The sequence below is a fragment of the Lissotriton vulgaris genome, chromosome 3_2 (genome assembly GCF_964263255.1).
Source record: "Lissotriton vulgaris chromosome 3_2, aLisVul1.2, whole genome shotgun sequence".
Lineage (NCBI taxonomy): Eukaryota > Metazoa > Chordata > Amphibia > Caudata > Salamandridae > Lissotriton > Lissotriton vulgaris.
The window spans coordinates 180,057,350-180,075,068 of NC_141690.1; the positions used below are offsets into that span (position 1 = coordinate 180,057,350).

A 17,719-nucleotide genomic window follows, 5' to 3' on the forward strand; every position below is an offset into this window, starting at 1 on the left:
AAGGCAGAATCGGCTTTGGCACAAACAGTCTCAACCCATCGAAAGACAAATCCATTTGGGTATTTTTGAACGTTTGGTGAGAACCCAGACCCTCCCAGCCATGCATGCCTCTCTGTTGTGAATGATGACCCCCTCGCTCTTGTAACCGAATCAGCCGCATCCAGGCCCGACTCAATGGCCTGACCGTCTTTCAGCAAGCTCAGAAAAGTGACCCTGAACATCTGCCGATAATTTTGGAATTACTGTTTTGGCTGAGTTCATCAACGCATGAATGTACTGTCTCAACAAACAAGTTGCGTACGTTGACTTCAAAGCCATGCTACCAGAAGAAAACCCAATTTTCGCCAACTGTTCTATCTTTTTTGACTCCTATCTGCTGGGGACATCGGAAAAGACCCAGGAAATAACTTGAATCACTAAACTCTCAGGTGAAGGATGAGTGGATAAAAACAGAGGATCTCCTGGAGTAGGCATGTATCTTATCGCAATTGGTCTGGATAAAGCAAAGGATTTCCTAGGTTTCTGCCAAATTCCGAGAATTGGTTAAGTGAATGTCTCATTAAAAGGAATAAAAGACTCTGATTATCAGCCGCCTTCCTTATCACTGAATGGTATCTTGTATCCTACGGTGGAGGAATACCATTAGGAGACAACAATACCCATTCTGGAGAAGTGTTCATCCCACTTGCACATCTAAACCTTCAAATGTTGGATCCAGTGACCCTATTTCTCCCTCTTCCAGTTCTCTTTCTCCAAAATAATTCTGTTCCTCTTCAAGAAGCATCTGAGCTTCCCTTTGAGATGAATGTCTCGACTTCCACAATGACATCGGTGAGGGGTGTGGGGGGCAGGGGGGTCATGGCCAACAAGGTGGCAGACTTGATGCGCGTGTGCAGAGCTCTAGCTGGGCCTAACATCATCTTGCACTAATCCTGCGTTCTTAAGCCCAATTGACCCCATATAATTGGCTAATCATCTCCCCTGTTATCTGGGTAATAAGTTGAGCTGCTCTGTGATGGTCTCCTGTGTCCCTGAGATGAGTGGCGGCTCTGGGGAAAGTCTTGGAATTAACCAAACAAAGTGGAGCATGCCTGAGCCCGGTAAGGGAAAAGACTAGCACTGACATTTCATAGCCGCATTAGGAGGGGCCTCTGGGTGACCAGCAGAGATGGTGTCTGGCTGCCAGGGGACTTAAGTGTTGCCTCCTGTCCTCCCAGCCATATCTGTAAACAGACCCATGCACCCCTGGTTGAGCGGTGTGGGTGAGCTATACCGGCGGAGAGAGCTGGTGCAGTGAAGCCTGTCGGTGAGACCCAGGAATGCATGCCCCAAGGAGGCACAGCGCTGAGGTGAGCCTGCTGTGACTTCAGCATCTGCTTACAGCCGGGGAAGTGCTTGGGGTGCCTTCGGCTTCTACTGCTGGATTCTGCCGCTGCGTGGGTTGCAGTGCATGTAGCACACATTTGGCGGCGACGGAGAACTGGGCCCCTGGGGGAAACTATTTGTGAGATAGCAGCAAGTGCTGGATGCCACACTGAGGCATCCCCAGGAGTGGCGCATCTGGAAAGACCCATTTCGGAACAGTGATAAGATGGGCCCCGGTGCATGCTCAGTGTATTGAACTCAGGCTCTACACTTACTTTCGATGGGAAAATACTCTGTGAACCCCCCATTATATGACACTGCTTCGCCTTGCTGCTTTGTTTGACTTGGAGTGCTGGATGCAGCGTTGAGTGCTTGAGTTCTGAAATAATGCCTGATCTAAATGGAGGGTACTAAGACTGTCCCGGTCTATAGGGACCGCGCAGACTGCATCAAAGTCCACTGCGTGATGCTTCAGAACTGCCACTGCTGAGGGAGAGGGAATGTTGTTCCTCCTTCTATGCCGCCCACACCTTGAACTTTGGAGATACTTCCTGCTGCTTGAGTGTGGTGGCCCATAGGGGTGTTGGGTCTATTCATTCCCTGCTGTACAATCCCTGGCTTGGCTGTTTCTTGGTGCACTAGCTCGGCAGGGTAAATTGTGTAGTGCGAGGTACCTGCTTGGCCTGCTCCCCCTAGTCATTTTTGGTGCCCCTGCCAGGCTGCAAACTTTGAATTGTAGGATTGCGAGGTGAACTCTGACTTACGGTAGATTGACAGCCTTGTGAGTAACTCTGGTTGTGGATAGTGGGGGTACCCTGACCGATTTCCGGCCTTGGCTCTTATTAGTCATTTTGTAGATGCCGTGGTGCTCGGAGAAGGTAATTTGTAGGCCTGGGCAGTAAATTCCGTTCCACTCACAGAATTTGCGGAATTTGGGTAATTTGCGCTTTCCAAATGCGTGTTCGTGAGATATTTCCCCCCCCCCGAGCACGCAAACAGCGTTTGCAAACAGGAAAAAAGCATTGCGAACGGGCGGAACAAGCAATCCCGCATGTTTGCGGAACTCTGCGTGCTCGCAGACATTTTTTACCTTTTCGCTGAGCTTTGCGTAGCCCGACTACAAACATTCCGCCCACCTCTAGTAATTTGTCAAATGCTTGCCTGCTGCTTTCCATTTTGAACTTGTTCGTCTTGACTGGCCCGGAACTTGCTTGTCTTGACCGGCCCTGGAACTGTAAGCGTAGCGTCTGCTGTGTCTCTGCCATCCATGGAATGGCTAAGGATAAAGATCGGAAACCACCATGCCGGATAAAAGAGATAACTATACTTAAGTGGCCAAGCCCCCTTCTAGGACAGAAGCAGCGTCCCCCCTGCCGGACAATGTGGCACTTGTAGGGACGATTCAGCAGTTCACAACAACCCTGGAATGGAGATAGATGAGGTTTGCCCGGTGGTGTCAATCTTGAGACACAATCTTCTAAATTTTGTGAAGTGTCAGAGCTGAAAGAAACCAAGCATTCCTTGGGCAAGAATCTGATGGAAATGAAAGCAGCAACTAAAGACTTCCTGTGGAGGGTTGACGATGCAGAGAACTGGAGACGATGCCTGCAACTGCTGGGATTCACTAAGGGAGTCGAGGGGTCCAACATGGTAGACTATTTGTGGCGGTGGCTCAAATCCACCTTCACAGCTGTAAATGTTCCCAAATGCTTCGTTATTGAACGAGCCCACAGAACGCTTACTGCCCGGCTGCCACTTGATACCCCCCCCCCCACCTGCGATAATAGCAAGTTTTTTGAACTTCCAAGACCATGACTTAATACTTGGGGAGGTGAGGCAGTTAGGTGTGATCTAGTCCAAATCCTCAACCATCATGCGGTTTCCGGACTACTCTGCTAGGTACAGAAACAAAGAAGGAAATTTGGAGCAGTACAACCATGCTCCCGTCCATGCAGCTGCAACGGGACTACCAACTTCATGACACATTCATTTAAGAACACACAGCTCATCATGCTTGGAGTGCAGAGGGTCTGGAGGCTTCTGACCTTCCTGAATATGTGCCTCTGGAGGATCGGCTACTTATGGGAGGGATTGGAGAAATAATTAATAATAACATGCCTGACTTCCTGAAGCGATGAGGGGAAAATGGGAGAACTGGATGATACAGAGGCAACTTTAATGTACCCCAGGGAGGCGCCTATCAAGTCTAGGCTGAGGCTTATTCAGTTCAAAATTCTCCACCGGTTCTATTATGACCGTATCCGCCTGCACAGGTTTGGAAGAGCAGAGTCCCCTGACTGCCTGCAATGCTAGAGGGAAAGAGAGTCCTTCCTGCATACACTCTGTGCTTGCTCTACTATAGAATTATATTGGTGAGCGATACTGAACCAACTGTGCAAGATTGTGGGAGAGCCATTACCAGTTGAGCCCAAGTATGTTCTCTTTGGCACACCCACAGATGTGGACATCCCGTGTGCCAAGCTCCTTTTCTGCAACCTGGACATAGTGGTGGTGAAGAGGGATGTGGCCAAGTATTGGGACGCCCCTGAGATACCGTCCCTTCAGGAGTGGAGGGTGGGGATGCATTTATATATGGCGGCTAATAAGCTCACTTATAAAACCAGAGGGTGTCTGCGTACGTTTAATAGGATATGGGGCTTCTGGATAAAGTATTATGACCGTGACTTGATGGATGAAAGAAATGTGACTCCACTTGTCTAGTCTTAATGTCGTTTGCCTTCCAATTAAATGTAGTTCCATGAGTTCTTGTTGACTACCTGGCTGATACTCAGTCACTGTCTGAGAAATGTGTATATGCTGATACTGTGCAGCTGCTCTCCCACTCAGGTTATTTAATTGCTGCGAGTGTGAGTTTACACGCTTTTTGTCAGTTGAACAAAAAGCAAAATAAAAATATATATTTTTAAACAATGGTGTCCGTGAAGCCAGTATTTGTGTCAGTGACGTCAGTGATGGCACCGGAGACTTCGGCACCTGCAAAAAATAAGCTAACAGAAGTAGAGTCAAGAGATGCAACGCCACAGCAGATCCATCCAACTTCGGAACGGGGCAGCTGACACCAGAGACTCGTGCTGAACTTCACCTGGCAAAGGAGTCTACTTCCTCCTGGATCTACCTCCGGCTCAGGACATCCAGGCGAAGTCGGGGGCGGTCTTGGACTTGAAGGCGATGCTGGAAAGGCTACTGGGGACAGTGCCGAAGTCATCTCACCTCGATCTTCTTTTGACTTCAGATGAGGAGACACCGATCTCGGAAAAATATCCCTCAAAAATCGACGTCAGAGACCAGGACACCGCTTCTTCTTAGGTTTGCTCTTGGATGACTTTGAGGACTAGGGTGACGGTGACTCTGAGAGAAAACGAGACTTTTGACGTCCTCTTTTCTCCTTTCTTGCCTTGGCCATGAAGAGTTTTACTTCTCTCTCCTAGAGCTCTGTAGGGGCTCATCTTTAGACAGGCGTCAATGTCTGAACTAAGACACCAAAGAGAGTCTTCGTGAGGATCTGTGATTGACATTTGACCCTCACTGCTTAAAAATTGATTTTGTCAGTGGAGAAATTTTTTCTGCAACAACATTGCAATTTCAGGAAAAAATGTCGAAAGCATTCTAACTCTATGTAGAGCCAATGAAGAAACTGTTACACATTGAAGGCGCAGAAAAAAGGGAACTGACGTCAGCACTCCGACAAAGGCCTCTTATGGCTCTATTGACATCATGCGGAGCAGCGAGTGAAGCCTTGGGCATTGTGACATCCTCGTCGACGAGGGAGAGCTGCCGAGAAAGGTTTCAGTGGAATGCTGCCACATTGTGCTATTCAAACGGTAAGGATTCCCCAGGCAGATGTAGCCATCAGAAAATCTCGCCACAAAAGCTAGGAGGTATCATAAAAAGGATATATTTAAAGCTCAATGGAGAGCAGATCTCAGGCTATGGCCAATCAACGTGATTTGTGCCTCATCTCCAATGTACGTGCCATTAGCACTGTGGAGGTATAAGGATAAGGAAGGAAAATATGCCCACTTTGATTTCCCATATGGAGATAACTAGCTAGTTAATATTGTATCTAGTAGATGATTTTGGAATCTGTGTAATTAAGCCTCCAACAAAATTTATGACAGCATCCAGGATGTAATGACCACCTATGACTTTGAAAATTTTATATTGATGTCTTTTATATTTAAGTTTTACCTCTTCGTCAATCTGCAATAAATAGTTATACATTACCTTAATCAAGAATATACATTAAATTATGATATTGATTAATACAGTTGTAAATTAATAACTAAATTCATTAAAATTGAGCCATTACTGGGATAATCATTCATTCTGAAATCTAACGGCAATCATATATTTTTCGAGGTAATTTCATGTGTGTTACACGATTATGTGAGCATTTCTTTGATGTGCACACTTTCTTTGTAGTTACTGTACCTTGCTGATCATAAAGGAGTGAAGCTCCGGTTGAGGGATTCGGTTCACCAGCTCTGCACCTTCCAGCAGTGCAGAGTCCGACCGATTGTAGCACTGAGCCTTTGCTAGCATTACATACCAGTCCTTGAAAAAGAAACACAAAAATAAAGTCAAGCTGATATAGAGAGATCGAGGGAAACAATATCACAAGGTTATTAACTATGCTCAAAAACAGTATTCAATATGTAACATACATCCTTTTCTTGGTCAGGCTTGACCATGCTGCTGTCTACACAACCTATTGTTTTCAATCAACAGAGTGGACATGGGTTAGCACCACTAATCCTTTGCCTTGCTTTGCCAGCACCCTTCCATCACTGACGTATGTGGGTGAGCCCCTGCAAACACTACAGGGTCCAAGCGGAGTTGGCTGAGACTCTGCTTATTGTTATAACAGGTGCTTGGGGATGCAGTAAACCCAAACACTTATGCACATGGTGTGGGAGACAGTAAGGCAACAGGAGTGCTGGTGGGTGGGAGGCCTTCCAGCAGTCACTAGGCACAGGTTCTAGAAAGTATATAAATGTCCAGCCTGGGTCATTAAGCCCTGCTCCCAATTTTTGGGAAGTCATATGAGGGAAAGGAATCCTGGCGCATGAAAGGCAATGTTAAATCACTTAGGAGGCTGGTATTTAGAGTGGTTTCCTTCCTCCATAACAGACCAGCAATCACACACTACTGGTAGACTGCTTACACCACACTCACATTCTACTAGTTCCACACTACCAACAGAATCCCCACACCCAACAGAGTAGCAGTCTCACATTACCAGAATACGCTCACACTCCTCACAGACATGTAGTTAGACACTACAAACAACACTAAAATTCTTCACAGAGTAGGCATCATCCACCACAAGAGCACTCTCCGACCCCTCACAGCTATCACAAAAGCCAACAGATCCTGTTAATACCTGAAAGTGCCTCTTCATTGACTGATATATTTATGTTTTTGTAGATGGGTGAATGAACAGGTGAGTACAAGAGTCAATGAATGACTATATAGATGCATGAGTGCAAGAATGAGTTACAAATTTGTGGTGATGGTTGTGAGAAGTTGGCCTGGCATATGTTGTCCACGATTCTAGTGGGCACCTTGCACCAGGCCAAATGACCCTTATTGATGGTAGGTTTAAAGATAACCTATATAGAAAGCTATCCATGTGGTAGCTGTGGAGAGCAGGCTAAGTCTTGAAGGAATGTAAAGCAGCTTGTTTTACCAGTCTATAATCTCTTGAATGACCAACTGAAAGGAGAACCACACCAAGTATATATATAAAATATATTTATTTCATCTAAACACATCCCTCTAGTCTCTTTATGAGGCTAGAGGCAAAAGTACATACAGTAAAGTTATTTAGCACACAGTAAATTAGAACAGTATACGTTTTTTGGCCCTAGGGGCCTCACAAACCATATACTAAAAAAGTGGTATAAGTACCACTACAGTCATAGAGACAAGGCCTAGGGCCAGTAGTACCACTTGGGCAACCAGGAACCACCCAAGGTAGGAACGCAGGACATTCATGGGGGACGCGTGCAGCAGTGCTTAATTTGTAAAATATGAAGTGCAGGTGCTCAAATTTTTGTCGGAGGCCACACCTACTTTTCTCTGGCTCCACCCACTTTCACCCCTGGCTCCACCCACTTACTCTATTAGCTTCTCCCACATCCTCAACTGGCATTGCGAAAAGTCAGATGAATTTCAGCAATGCTCAGAATGATGACACCTTGAAAAGGCTAATGACATAGAAAGGGACGTTAAAAAAATATAACGCTCAAGAACTGTTACACTAATTTTCTGGTCTTTGGTATTTAGCCTATTACTATCCAGGTGGCTGGGGGAAGGGAAGAACAAGTTACTTACCTTCGGTAACGCTTTTTCTGGTAGATACAGTATCTGCCTGTGGATTCCTCACCATGTGAATATCCCCTGCGCAGCAGCCAATCGTAAACTTTTGTAGCTCTCCACGCCGGCGAGGTCATGGACGACGTCACAGAGGGTACGACTCCGCTCGCGACCCCGCTGACGTCACAGAAACCATAATAGGGCCTCGTCGGCGTGATACCGTCAGTTCCGCCTTTTTTTCCGTCCCCCCGAGGCACACGGACGGACCGACATAACAGTAATAGTATACATAGTACACAGTATTTTAAAACAGCACACAGTGTGAAACATTGTGAAACCGATGCAATATGCATGAACATACAAATACATCTATTTAATTTTTTTTTAAACAAATATACACTTAGTAGGTATAGAAGAGTGGACAACGGGGAGGCGGGTGGGTCAGTGAGGAATCATCAGGCAGATACTGTATCTACCAGAAAAAGCGTTACCGAAGGTAAGTAACTTGTTCTTCTGATAGATACATCTTCTAATGGATTCCTCACCTTGTGAATAGAATCCCACAGCAGTCCCCACTCCCGGAGGAGGGTGTCCACTCTGCTATACCAAGAAATCTTGGAGGACAGAATGCGCAAAGTGGCCATCCCTTCTCACCTCGGAATCCAAGCAGTAATGCTTCGTGAAAGTGTAGAGGGAGGCCCAAGTCGCGGCTCTACAAATATCATCTACAGGTACACCCCTAGATAAAGCAGACGTTGATGACTTTGCTCTAGTAGAGGAGGTTCCTTACCAGCAAGGGCGTAGCAGATCTTTATACACAGGATTATCCATCTCGACAGAGTGCGCTTCTGCAACGCTTTTCCTCTCTTACAGACAGCAAATCCAACGAAAAGCTGGTCGTCCACACAATAGTCTTTAGTCCTATCGAGGTAGAAACTCACCGCCCTCTTAGGGTCTATACGGTGAAGCCGCTCCTCCTCCTTGGAAGGGTGAGGATAAAAGGTAGGTAGGGTAATGGACTGCCCCAGATGGAAGGGAGTTACCACCTTAGGCAGAAAAGCAGCCCTGGTCCGAAGTACCATTCTCTCAGCATGAATGGTCAGGAATGGGGGTTTCGAACTTAGAGCTTGAAGCTCACTTACCCTCCTTGCCTAGGTAATTGCTACAAGAAAAACAGTCTTGAAAGCCAGAAGACTCATGGGACACTTGTGTAAAGGTTCAAAGGGCGAACCCATCAAGCAAGTCAAAACAAGATTCAAGTCCCATTAAGGTACAATAAATGGAGTTGGAGGGAATTTGTTGGTAAGACCTTTGATAAAACGTAAAACAATAGGGGACTTGTATAAAGACGGCTGGTCCGGCAAACAAAGGAATGCCGACAAGGCCGACAAATAGCCTTTTACAGTTGCCACAGCAAAACCCTGCTGGGCCAAAGAAAGAGCAAATTGAAGAATGTTGGACAAACGAGCCCTCAAGGGGTCAATAGACTTCTCTCCACACCAGGAAACAAATTTGGACCACCTATAGGAATAGATCGACTTGTGGAGTCCCGCCTGGCCGATAATATGACATCCACCACATTGTGTGGGAGAGAAAAAGAATTCAGGGTGCCCCGTTCAATCTCTAGGCATGAAGGTGTAAGGTCTGGAGGTGGGGGTGTAGAACCTGCCCCCCATCTGAGAGAGGAGATCTGCCCTGAGAGGGAGACGGAGCGGCGGGCACGAGGAGAGGTGGAGAAGATCTGTGTACCACACCTTTCTTGGCCAATCTGGAGTGATCAATATTACTTGAACCCCGTCTTGGCAAATCTTCCTCAGAACTCGAGGAATCAAGGGTATTGGAGGAAACGCGTAAAGGAGTTATGAGTCCCAACTCAACTGAAACGCGTCCCCCAAGGCTCCCTGCATCGGATACTGGAGGCTGCAGAACGACAGGCAGTGGGCGTTCTCGTGAGTGGCGAACAGGTCCACACGAGGAGTTCCCAACATCCGAAAGACGTGACGAATCACCTCCGGATGATGCCTCCACTCGTGGTCGGCTGAGAAATGCCGACTGAGACTGTCTGCACAAACGTTCAGAACTCCGGCCAGATGATTTGCCATCAGACAAATCTGGTGGTCCTGAACCCAAAACCAGACACGCAGAGCTTCTCTGCAGAGAAGATACAACCCCACTCCTTCCTGCTTGTTGATATACCACATCGCAGTCGTGTTGTCCGTCAGGACCTGAACTGACAGACCGCGAAGGGAAGGGAGGAAGGCCTTGAGTGCCAAACTAATCGCTCTTAACTCCAGAAGGTTGATGTGAAGCAACCTTTCCTCCGGAGACCAAAGACCCTTGATCTCCAGATCCCCCAGATGGGCACCCCACCCTAGAGTGGATGCATCCATTATCACCGTGGCAACCGATGGAGACAGATGAAAGGGCTTTCCTTGAGACAGATTGCCCTCCACGCTCCACCAAGACAGATCCGCTGCAATTTCTCTGGAGATCCTCACAGACTCCCTGAGATCCCCGTTGTGCTGATACCACTGCCTGCGGAGGCACCACTGGAGTGCCCTCATGTGCCAGCGTGCATGGTTGACCAGGAGAATACATGAAGCAAACAGACCGAGCAAGCGAAGGACCTTCAGGACTGGAACAACCGCTCCATTGTAAAATAAGGGAATCATTTCCTGTATGTCGTGAATCCTTTGAGGAGGAGGGAATGTACAACATACAGTTGTGTCCAGTACCGCACCTATGAACAGGATGCGCTGGGAGGGCACCAGGTGAGACTTGGGTACATTTATCGAAAAACCCAATCTGTACAACAACTGAGTTGTCTCCTGCAGATGATGTAGCACCTTCTCTGGAGACTCAGCTTTGATCAGCCAGTCGTCCAGATAGGGGAAAACCGGAATCCCCGACCTTCTGAGATGTGCTGCCACCACTGCCATCACCTTGGTAAAGACTCGAGGTGCAGTAGTAATTCCAAACGGAAGGACCGCAAACTGGTAGTGCTGCGAACCCACCGTGAAACGGAGATACTTCCTGTGCGACTCCAGGATCGGAATATGAAAATACACGTCCTGCAAGTCGAGCGACACCATCCAGTCTTCTTCCAACAGCGCTTGAAGAACCTGCGCATGGGTGAGCATCTTGAACTTTTCTTGTTTCAGATAAAGGTTCAAGATCCTGAGATCCAGGATTGGACGCAAACTGCCATCCTTCTTGGGAATCAGGAAATACCGGGAGTAGCATCCCTGACCCCTTTCTTGCTCTGGAACCACCTCTATCGCGCCTTTCTTTAATAATGTCAGAACTTCCTCCTGTAGGAGACGGAGATGTTCTTCTGAGCAAGCCCCTTGGCAAGGAGGGTAATTTGGAGGAAATTCCCAAAAGGGAAGTGCATACCCATTTGCCACAAGATTGAGAACCCATTGGTCTGTAGTGACCAATTCCCAATCCTGCAGAAAATGGTTAAGCCGACCCCCCACTGGACCAATATGATTGAGAATGGGGAATCTAGGGCTGATTTGCTGCGGTGATAGGGGGTGAGGTAGAAGAAGAGGAGGAGGAGGGTTGACGACCTCGTGGACGACCTCTGCCTTTTCCCCTATAGGACTTGTACAGCGTGTTCTGTTGCTGCTGCCGAGGTTGTCCATGTGGACGAAAGGACGACTTTCCAAATCCTCTATACCTTCTGAAAGATCCTCTAGATTGAGTTTGCAAGCCAAGTGATATTGCTGTGGCCTTACAATCTTTGAATCTCTCAAGAGCGGCATCCACCTTCTTACCTAAGAGTCCTGTTCCATCAAATGGTAAGTCCAACAGAGTAGCCTGCACATCAGAAGAAAAGTCTGAAGACTTCAACCAAGCCTCCCTTCTCGTAGCTACTGCAGAGCCCATAATCCATAATGCTGGCATAATCCATAATCCATATTCTCGTAGTTACTGCAGACCCATGTCCACCAAAAATGTTTCCTCCCGTTCTGGACCTATTAACTCCGGTAATCACGCAATTATGTAATGTCATGTTTAAGTCAGGGATCTACCCTAACGTTTTCAAAAACACCCTCTTAAAGCCACTCCTAAAAAAACAGCATCTGGCCAAAGACAAACCAAAAAACTTCAGACCAATAGCTAGTCTTCCTTTTTTGGCCAAGGTGGTAGAGAAAGCTATGAACCAGCAGCTGTCTGAGTACATCGAGGAACATCACCTGCTGGACAATACCCAGTTTGGGTTCCGTAAATATCACGGCACGGAAACTGCCCTCATTAAAGCCGCCGATGACATCAGAGTCATCAGAGATCAAGGGGGAACTGCAGTACTTGTACTGCTGGACCTCTTTGCGGCCTTCGACGCGGTCGATCACTCCATCTTGATCGACCGTGTCGGAAGGATGGGCATCCAACTGGGAGCTAAGAACTTACTGGCCTCTTTTCTGTCCGGCAGGACTCAGGCAGTTACACTAGGGCCATTTCAATCAGTGGAGCCGTTTCTACCATGTGGGGTTCCCCAAGGCTCATCCCTTAGTCCGACACTGTTTAACATCTATGTGTCGGACCTAGCAAGAGTCATCAAACAATATGGGATGGGCCTTACCTCCTACGCGGATGACACCCAGTTAGTGATCGCTATTAATGACGGAGAAGAGGTGGCGGAGCGCTTCCAGGAAGGTATGCAGGCAATTGGAGACTTGATGTCCTCCAGCTGCCTTAAACTCAACTCCGAGAAGACCGAGGTTGTCATCTTTGGGAAACTTTCCCCACACTGGTCATCCGTCTGGTGGCCTTCATCGTTTGGAACCCTGCCCAACCCTGTCCCGAAGGTTAGGAATTTGGGAGTTGTTTTTGATGAACATCTTAACATCTAATCAGACTGCGGCAACAGCTTCCCATAAGCTAAAACTCATTAAAAAAATCATGCCGTTTCTACCTGACAGTGCAGGCAAAACTCTGGTCAGCACACTTGTACTCTCATCACTCGACTACAGCAACGGCCTGTTCGCCAATGCTCAAGTTCGGGTTGTTAACAAAATGCAATCAGTACAAAACGCTGCTGCAAGATTGCTTTCCAGAACCCCCAAATTCAAACCTATTGCCCAAACTATTCGGAATTTTCACTGGTTACCGATTAAAAATCAAATAAAATTTTCCTGGTATTAAAAGCACTGCATAATTTAGGCCCACAGTTTCTTAGGAACCAGTTTATACCATATCATCCTTCAAGGCAGCTGAGATCGGTGACCTTGCATCAATTAACTGTTTCCCGCACAAAAACAGTCTCCTGGGGTGACAGACGCTTCCCAGTCACGGCAGCCAGACTCTGGAATTCACTTCCGCTGTCAATCAGATTAAGTCATTCCCTTTATTCCTTCCGCAAAGGTTTAAAGACCTTGCTGTTCAGCCAGTAACCTTCAGGAATTACATCAGAAGAGCCACGAGTCGAGTTTTCAGCGCCGAAACGCCCACGGGCATTCGTTCGCGCTTTACAAATCTCAAAAATAAATAAATAAATAATCCTTGCCACTGAGTCAGCCATATCTAGGCCGCTCTGAATGACTTGACGAACAGCAGCCTGGGTATCATCCAAAACTTCCTGAAAATTTTTCTTATCTTCATCAGACAGTTTTGGCAGCAACTGCTTAGAAGAATCCATCAAGGCATGGATATATCTTCCCATCAAGCAAGTAGCATTTGTAGATTTTAGAGCCATGCTTGCAGATGAGAATACCTTTTTGGCAGACTGGTCAATGCGCTTTGAATCCCTGTCAGCCGGAACCTGAGGAAAAGCCCCTGAAGTCTTCTTTGAACAAGCCGCCTGAACTACTAGGCTCTCAGGCGAAGGATGAGCCAACAAAAACTCTGGATCTTCAGGTGCCACCCTATACCTCCGTGCCACAGTCCTGGAGACCGCAGGAGCAGACAAAGGCTTCTTCCACATCTCCAACACTGGCTCCAAAATTGCCTCATTAAATGGTAATAGAGATTCAGACACAGATGAGGGAGAATGCAACACTTCAGTCAGAAGATTGGATTGAAACTCCGTGTAAGGCAGAGTAATGTCCAATAACTCCGCACCTTTTCTCATCACCACTGCATCCTTAGAGGGAGCATCCGGGCCAGGAGAAAAATCCCACTCAGGCGAGACATCAAGGCCACTTGCGTCCTTTAATTCCGCAAGATAGTCCTCAGATTCAGGAAGTTCACCTTCCTCCATCTCTTGTCGATAGCGTTCCTCCTCTACAGCCCTCTGGGCTTCCCTCCTGGAGCGGATCCTGGGGCTGGGGTCAATGGCTCCACGACCGACTCCGTCGGCCTCGGGACCGGCGTGGAACGCGGATCCGACGGCGCCACAGACTCCAAACGAGGACGACCAGACGGCGCTGGAGAATCTCGATAAGGCGTCTGAGATTCTTGATACGGCGTTGGGGCTCTTGGCGCCGGAAAGTTCCAAGACGGCGTCGCTGGCATAAAGGGCATAAACAGAGCCAGGGCATAAGTTTGGGGAACACCCAAATTAAATGCAAAAGGACCCATGGGACCGCAGGTGCCCTCGCAAAGACGCCATACATTGCGTTAAGGTAATGTGATGGGCCCTGACCTGGAGCCGGGAATGGAGGATAATTACACGGCGTCGTCCCTGAAGCCGGTGCTCCTGGAGTCGGGCCAGCCGGCGCCGATAAAGGAACCTCCTCAGGCTGCTCCTAATCCTCATTCTCTGGCTCAACCTCACCAATATCCGGAGAGTGAACCGAATCCGAGGGAGCCAGCGTCGGAGATCGAGAGACCTCGAATTTGGAAGTCACAACCTTCACTGGTGGAGCCGGACTCGAAGGCAAAGGATCGACGTCATCTCTGCGACGCCGAGGAGAAGATGACTCTTTATCATTGTCGCACCTCGAAGAATGCTTCTTCTTCTTATGCCTCTTTGACTTCGAATGCCCTGAAGCCGACTTCGAACCCGACCTGGATTCGGATCGAGACCTCGACCTCGATCTTGATTTTCTTTTACTCGCCTTCTTTTCTTTTTTCTTCATCTTGGCCATAAACTATTTCGCCTCCCTTTCCTTCAATGCCTTCGGGTTCATCTTCCTACAGGACGCACATTCTTCGACGTCGTAATCGGAAGATAAGCACCAAACACAGTCCTGATGCGGGTCAGTGATGGACATTTGCTTCCCGCACTGTCTAAAGGCTTGAAACCGGGCTTTCTTCCCGACATTTTAGAAAAGGAAATAAGAAGAACAGACGAGAACACCAGAAATTACAAAGTAACTACGGAGAGTCCCAAAAAACCGTTGGAGTCGACCGCGCGGAAAAAGGGGAATTGACGTCATCACGCCGACGAGGCCCTATTATGGATCCAGTGACGTCAGCGGGGTCGCGAGCAGAGTCGTACCCTCTGTGATGTTGTCCATGACCTCGCCGGCGTGGAGAGCTACAAAAGTTTCCGATAGGCTGCTGCGCAGGGGATATTCACAAGGTGAGGAATCTACTGGCAGACGTATCTATCAGAATCATAACTTTTAAATCTGTTTTAAATCACACATCCCTCCCACTCACTCAAAAATGCCAACTTTGGGAGATTCTACAAAACAGCACAATCTCTGGGCGAGGTGCGTGGGACGAGGGACACAGTTGAGGAAGGGAAGGGACAGGCTGCCCAGAACACACAGAAGGGACAGAGGCCCGTGGCAGAGAGTGGGCAGAAATGAGCTTTGTGTGAGTGCGGAGATGTAGGGAGAGCCGCCTTCATCAAAGACACCCCACCTTGTCAGCGCTAAGACCCTCGCTGAAAAATGTGTCAGATAGTGTAATCGGTTCAGAAAGGGAATTATAGGGTTTGCATTTTACAATTCAGTTTAAACACCCGGTTAAACCTGATCCGGTGAGGACAAGCGTCACTTTGTGAATGCGGACAGATAATGAGCACAACTGGTCGCACAGAGCGCATCACAACAATAAATATTACACACTATGCTCAGCTTAAAAATATGCAGATAAATTATTCAAGGGCTGCAGGAGAAAAAAAAAAGATAACACCGACACCTGCAGCAGCCACACAAATTCTGAGCTCATTAACTCATTCATAATGTTGTTGACAAAAAAGTATGGCGCGTCTAGTGTGTGGCAGGTTCTCAGGGTCTTTGTGTGTGTGTGTGTTGGGGGGGGGGGGCAAATGTGCACAGTGTCCAGGAGTTCCGGTCCCAGGTCTCGCGTGATGGCTATAGGTCTCAGCTTTGCTGTGATCTCTTGTCGGCCTCGGAGATGGCTGGAAGTCCGTGTCCTGTGTCGCAAATCCTTCGGGATCCGCCTGGAGCCTTGGAAATGCAGACCGGAAAGATGCTTATTTTGTGCCTGTTTTAACAGGGGAGTCGCTCCTTGACCCCAAGGGAGATCCTTCCATCTCCTAGTCGAAATAGAATGTCGAAGTTCCAGGATATATGCTGCAGAGTTTCGTCCAGTGTCATTTAAAGTCCTGAGGACTGGGTGGCAATTCTTATACTAAGTTTAGGTGTTGGACTTACTCTAAGGTCCCACCTATGGGAGGACCTGGGGAGGGGGTGGTTAGGTTACACCCCTTCCCCTTTGTCCAGTTTCACGCCAGAGCAGGGGTTGACTGCCCCTGCAACTGGTTTGAACTTGGGTATGCACAGGGACACCAAGTGTGCCCCCAGCACTGTCTGAAAAGCCTTCACTGAATGCACCCGCCCAGCCCCAATACACTAAAGCCTGTCTGGGGAGGTGGTTACACCTCCCTGTGACAGGAAACCTATTGTCCAGGCCTCCCCTGCCGGAGTTTCGTCCAGCAGCAGGAGGTCAGACTCGTCCATTTTGTGATGCTGGGGCTCTTTTAAATTATTACCGGTCAGGTAAGTATGTACACGTCTTCTCCCTCTTGAAGGGTGGAATTCTACCCCTGCTGCAAGGTCTGGGGGGGGGGGGGGGAGAGGTAGGATTCCAAAGTGTTTGACACCAAACACGACATGTTTTGATGCAACCATTCCAAAGTTAGCATTTACCGCGAGGTTATAATGCACTTGAGAGTATATGGTATAGCTGTGTCACAGAACGGCTACAGAGAAGTGATTCCGAAAGCTGCAGAGGGGCTCAGCTCATGCTTGGGCACCCCCTCACCCAAAACCAAGCACTCTGCCTTCAGGATTATCAAGGCCTGCCATAGGAGTGACTTATAGGTTTATATGTGTCTGTATTTAAAGGTAGATATAGGTAGCCTATATCTCAGAAAGGGGTGCAAGCACCACCTTACCCAGGCTGCAGTAGCAGACCTGTGGTGCCATTTTGGAAGGCTTCCCAGGGGGTGACATAATACATGCTTCAGACCCTGGTAGGCCTCTGGGGTACCTATGCCCTTGGTACCTAAGGTACCATATACTAGGGACTCACAAGGGTAACCAAGTAACCTATCTGGAGTGTACCTAAAGTACATGCAATCAATTGAGAGAGGAAGCAGCTAGGCTGGGGTTCTGGTTAGCAGGGCCCCAGCCAGATCAAAGTAGACAAATCAGTGAAACACCAGCAAAAAGTGGGGGTAACCATAGTAAGCAGATCCTACTCTCCTACAATGGTGGCCAGTGGTCAGCCGTACCGAGGTCTGCACTCCCCTTTGATCTAGTTTAAAGATATTCTCTGGTTTTTGGAACAGTGGAAGTGGAAGCACCAACCCATGAGAGAGGGAGGGAGCCAGATGGTGAGTATCCCTGCTGGAAACAGAACAGGCGATACACAGAATAACTAATATATACTGGTGACAAAGCTGGGTCACCAGATAATACTGCTGAATCTGGATAGGTGATCCCAAAGTAGAGAGTGTAGGAAAGTCAGCAAGAATGATAGGACGGGGAGTGAAGCATAGCGCACCTGTAAAGCTTCCTACAGTGGATTTTAACCCAGTGGCCTTGGTGCATGGTGATGCTGTGAGGTTGCCTTGTACTGTGGACTCTTTGTATGGGACAGTCCGTAATATAGCGACATTTGTTAAACATATGTGGCTATATATCGCTAT

The 17,719-nt window shown here is 47.9% G+C and overlaps 1 protein-coding gene across 2 annotated transcripts in view; it reads right to left on the reverse strand.

Annotated features, from left to right (window-relative positions):
* The window catches only part of HTT (huntingtin), a 2,178,328-nt gene that overhangs the window by 676,853 nt on the left and 1,483,756 nt on the right, over positions 1-17,719 (reverse strand). For both annotated transcript variants that reach the window (XM_086964158.1, XM_086964157.1), the window contains one exon: positions 5,818-5,940. In XM_086964158.1, coding sequence (XP_086820284.1) covers positions 5,818-5,940 — 123 coding nt within the window. The remainder of the gene's footprint in view (positions 1-5,817; positions 5,941-17,719) is intronic.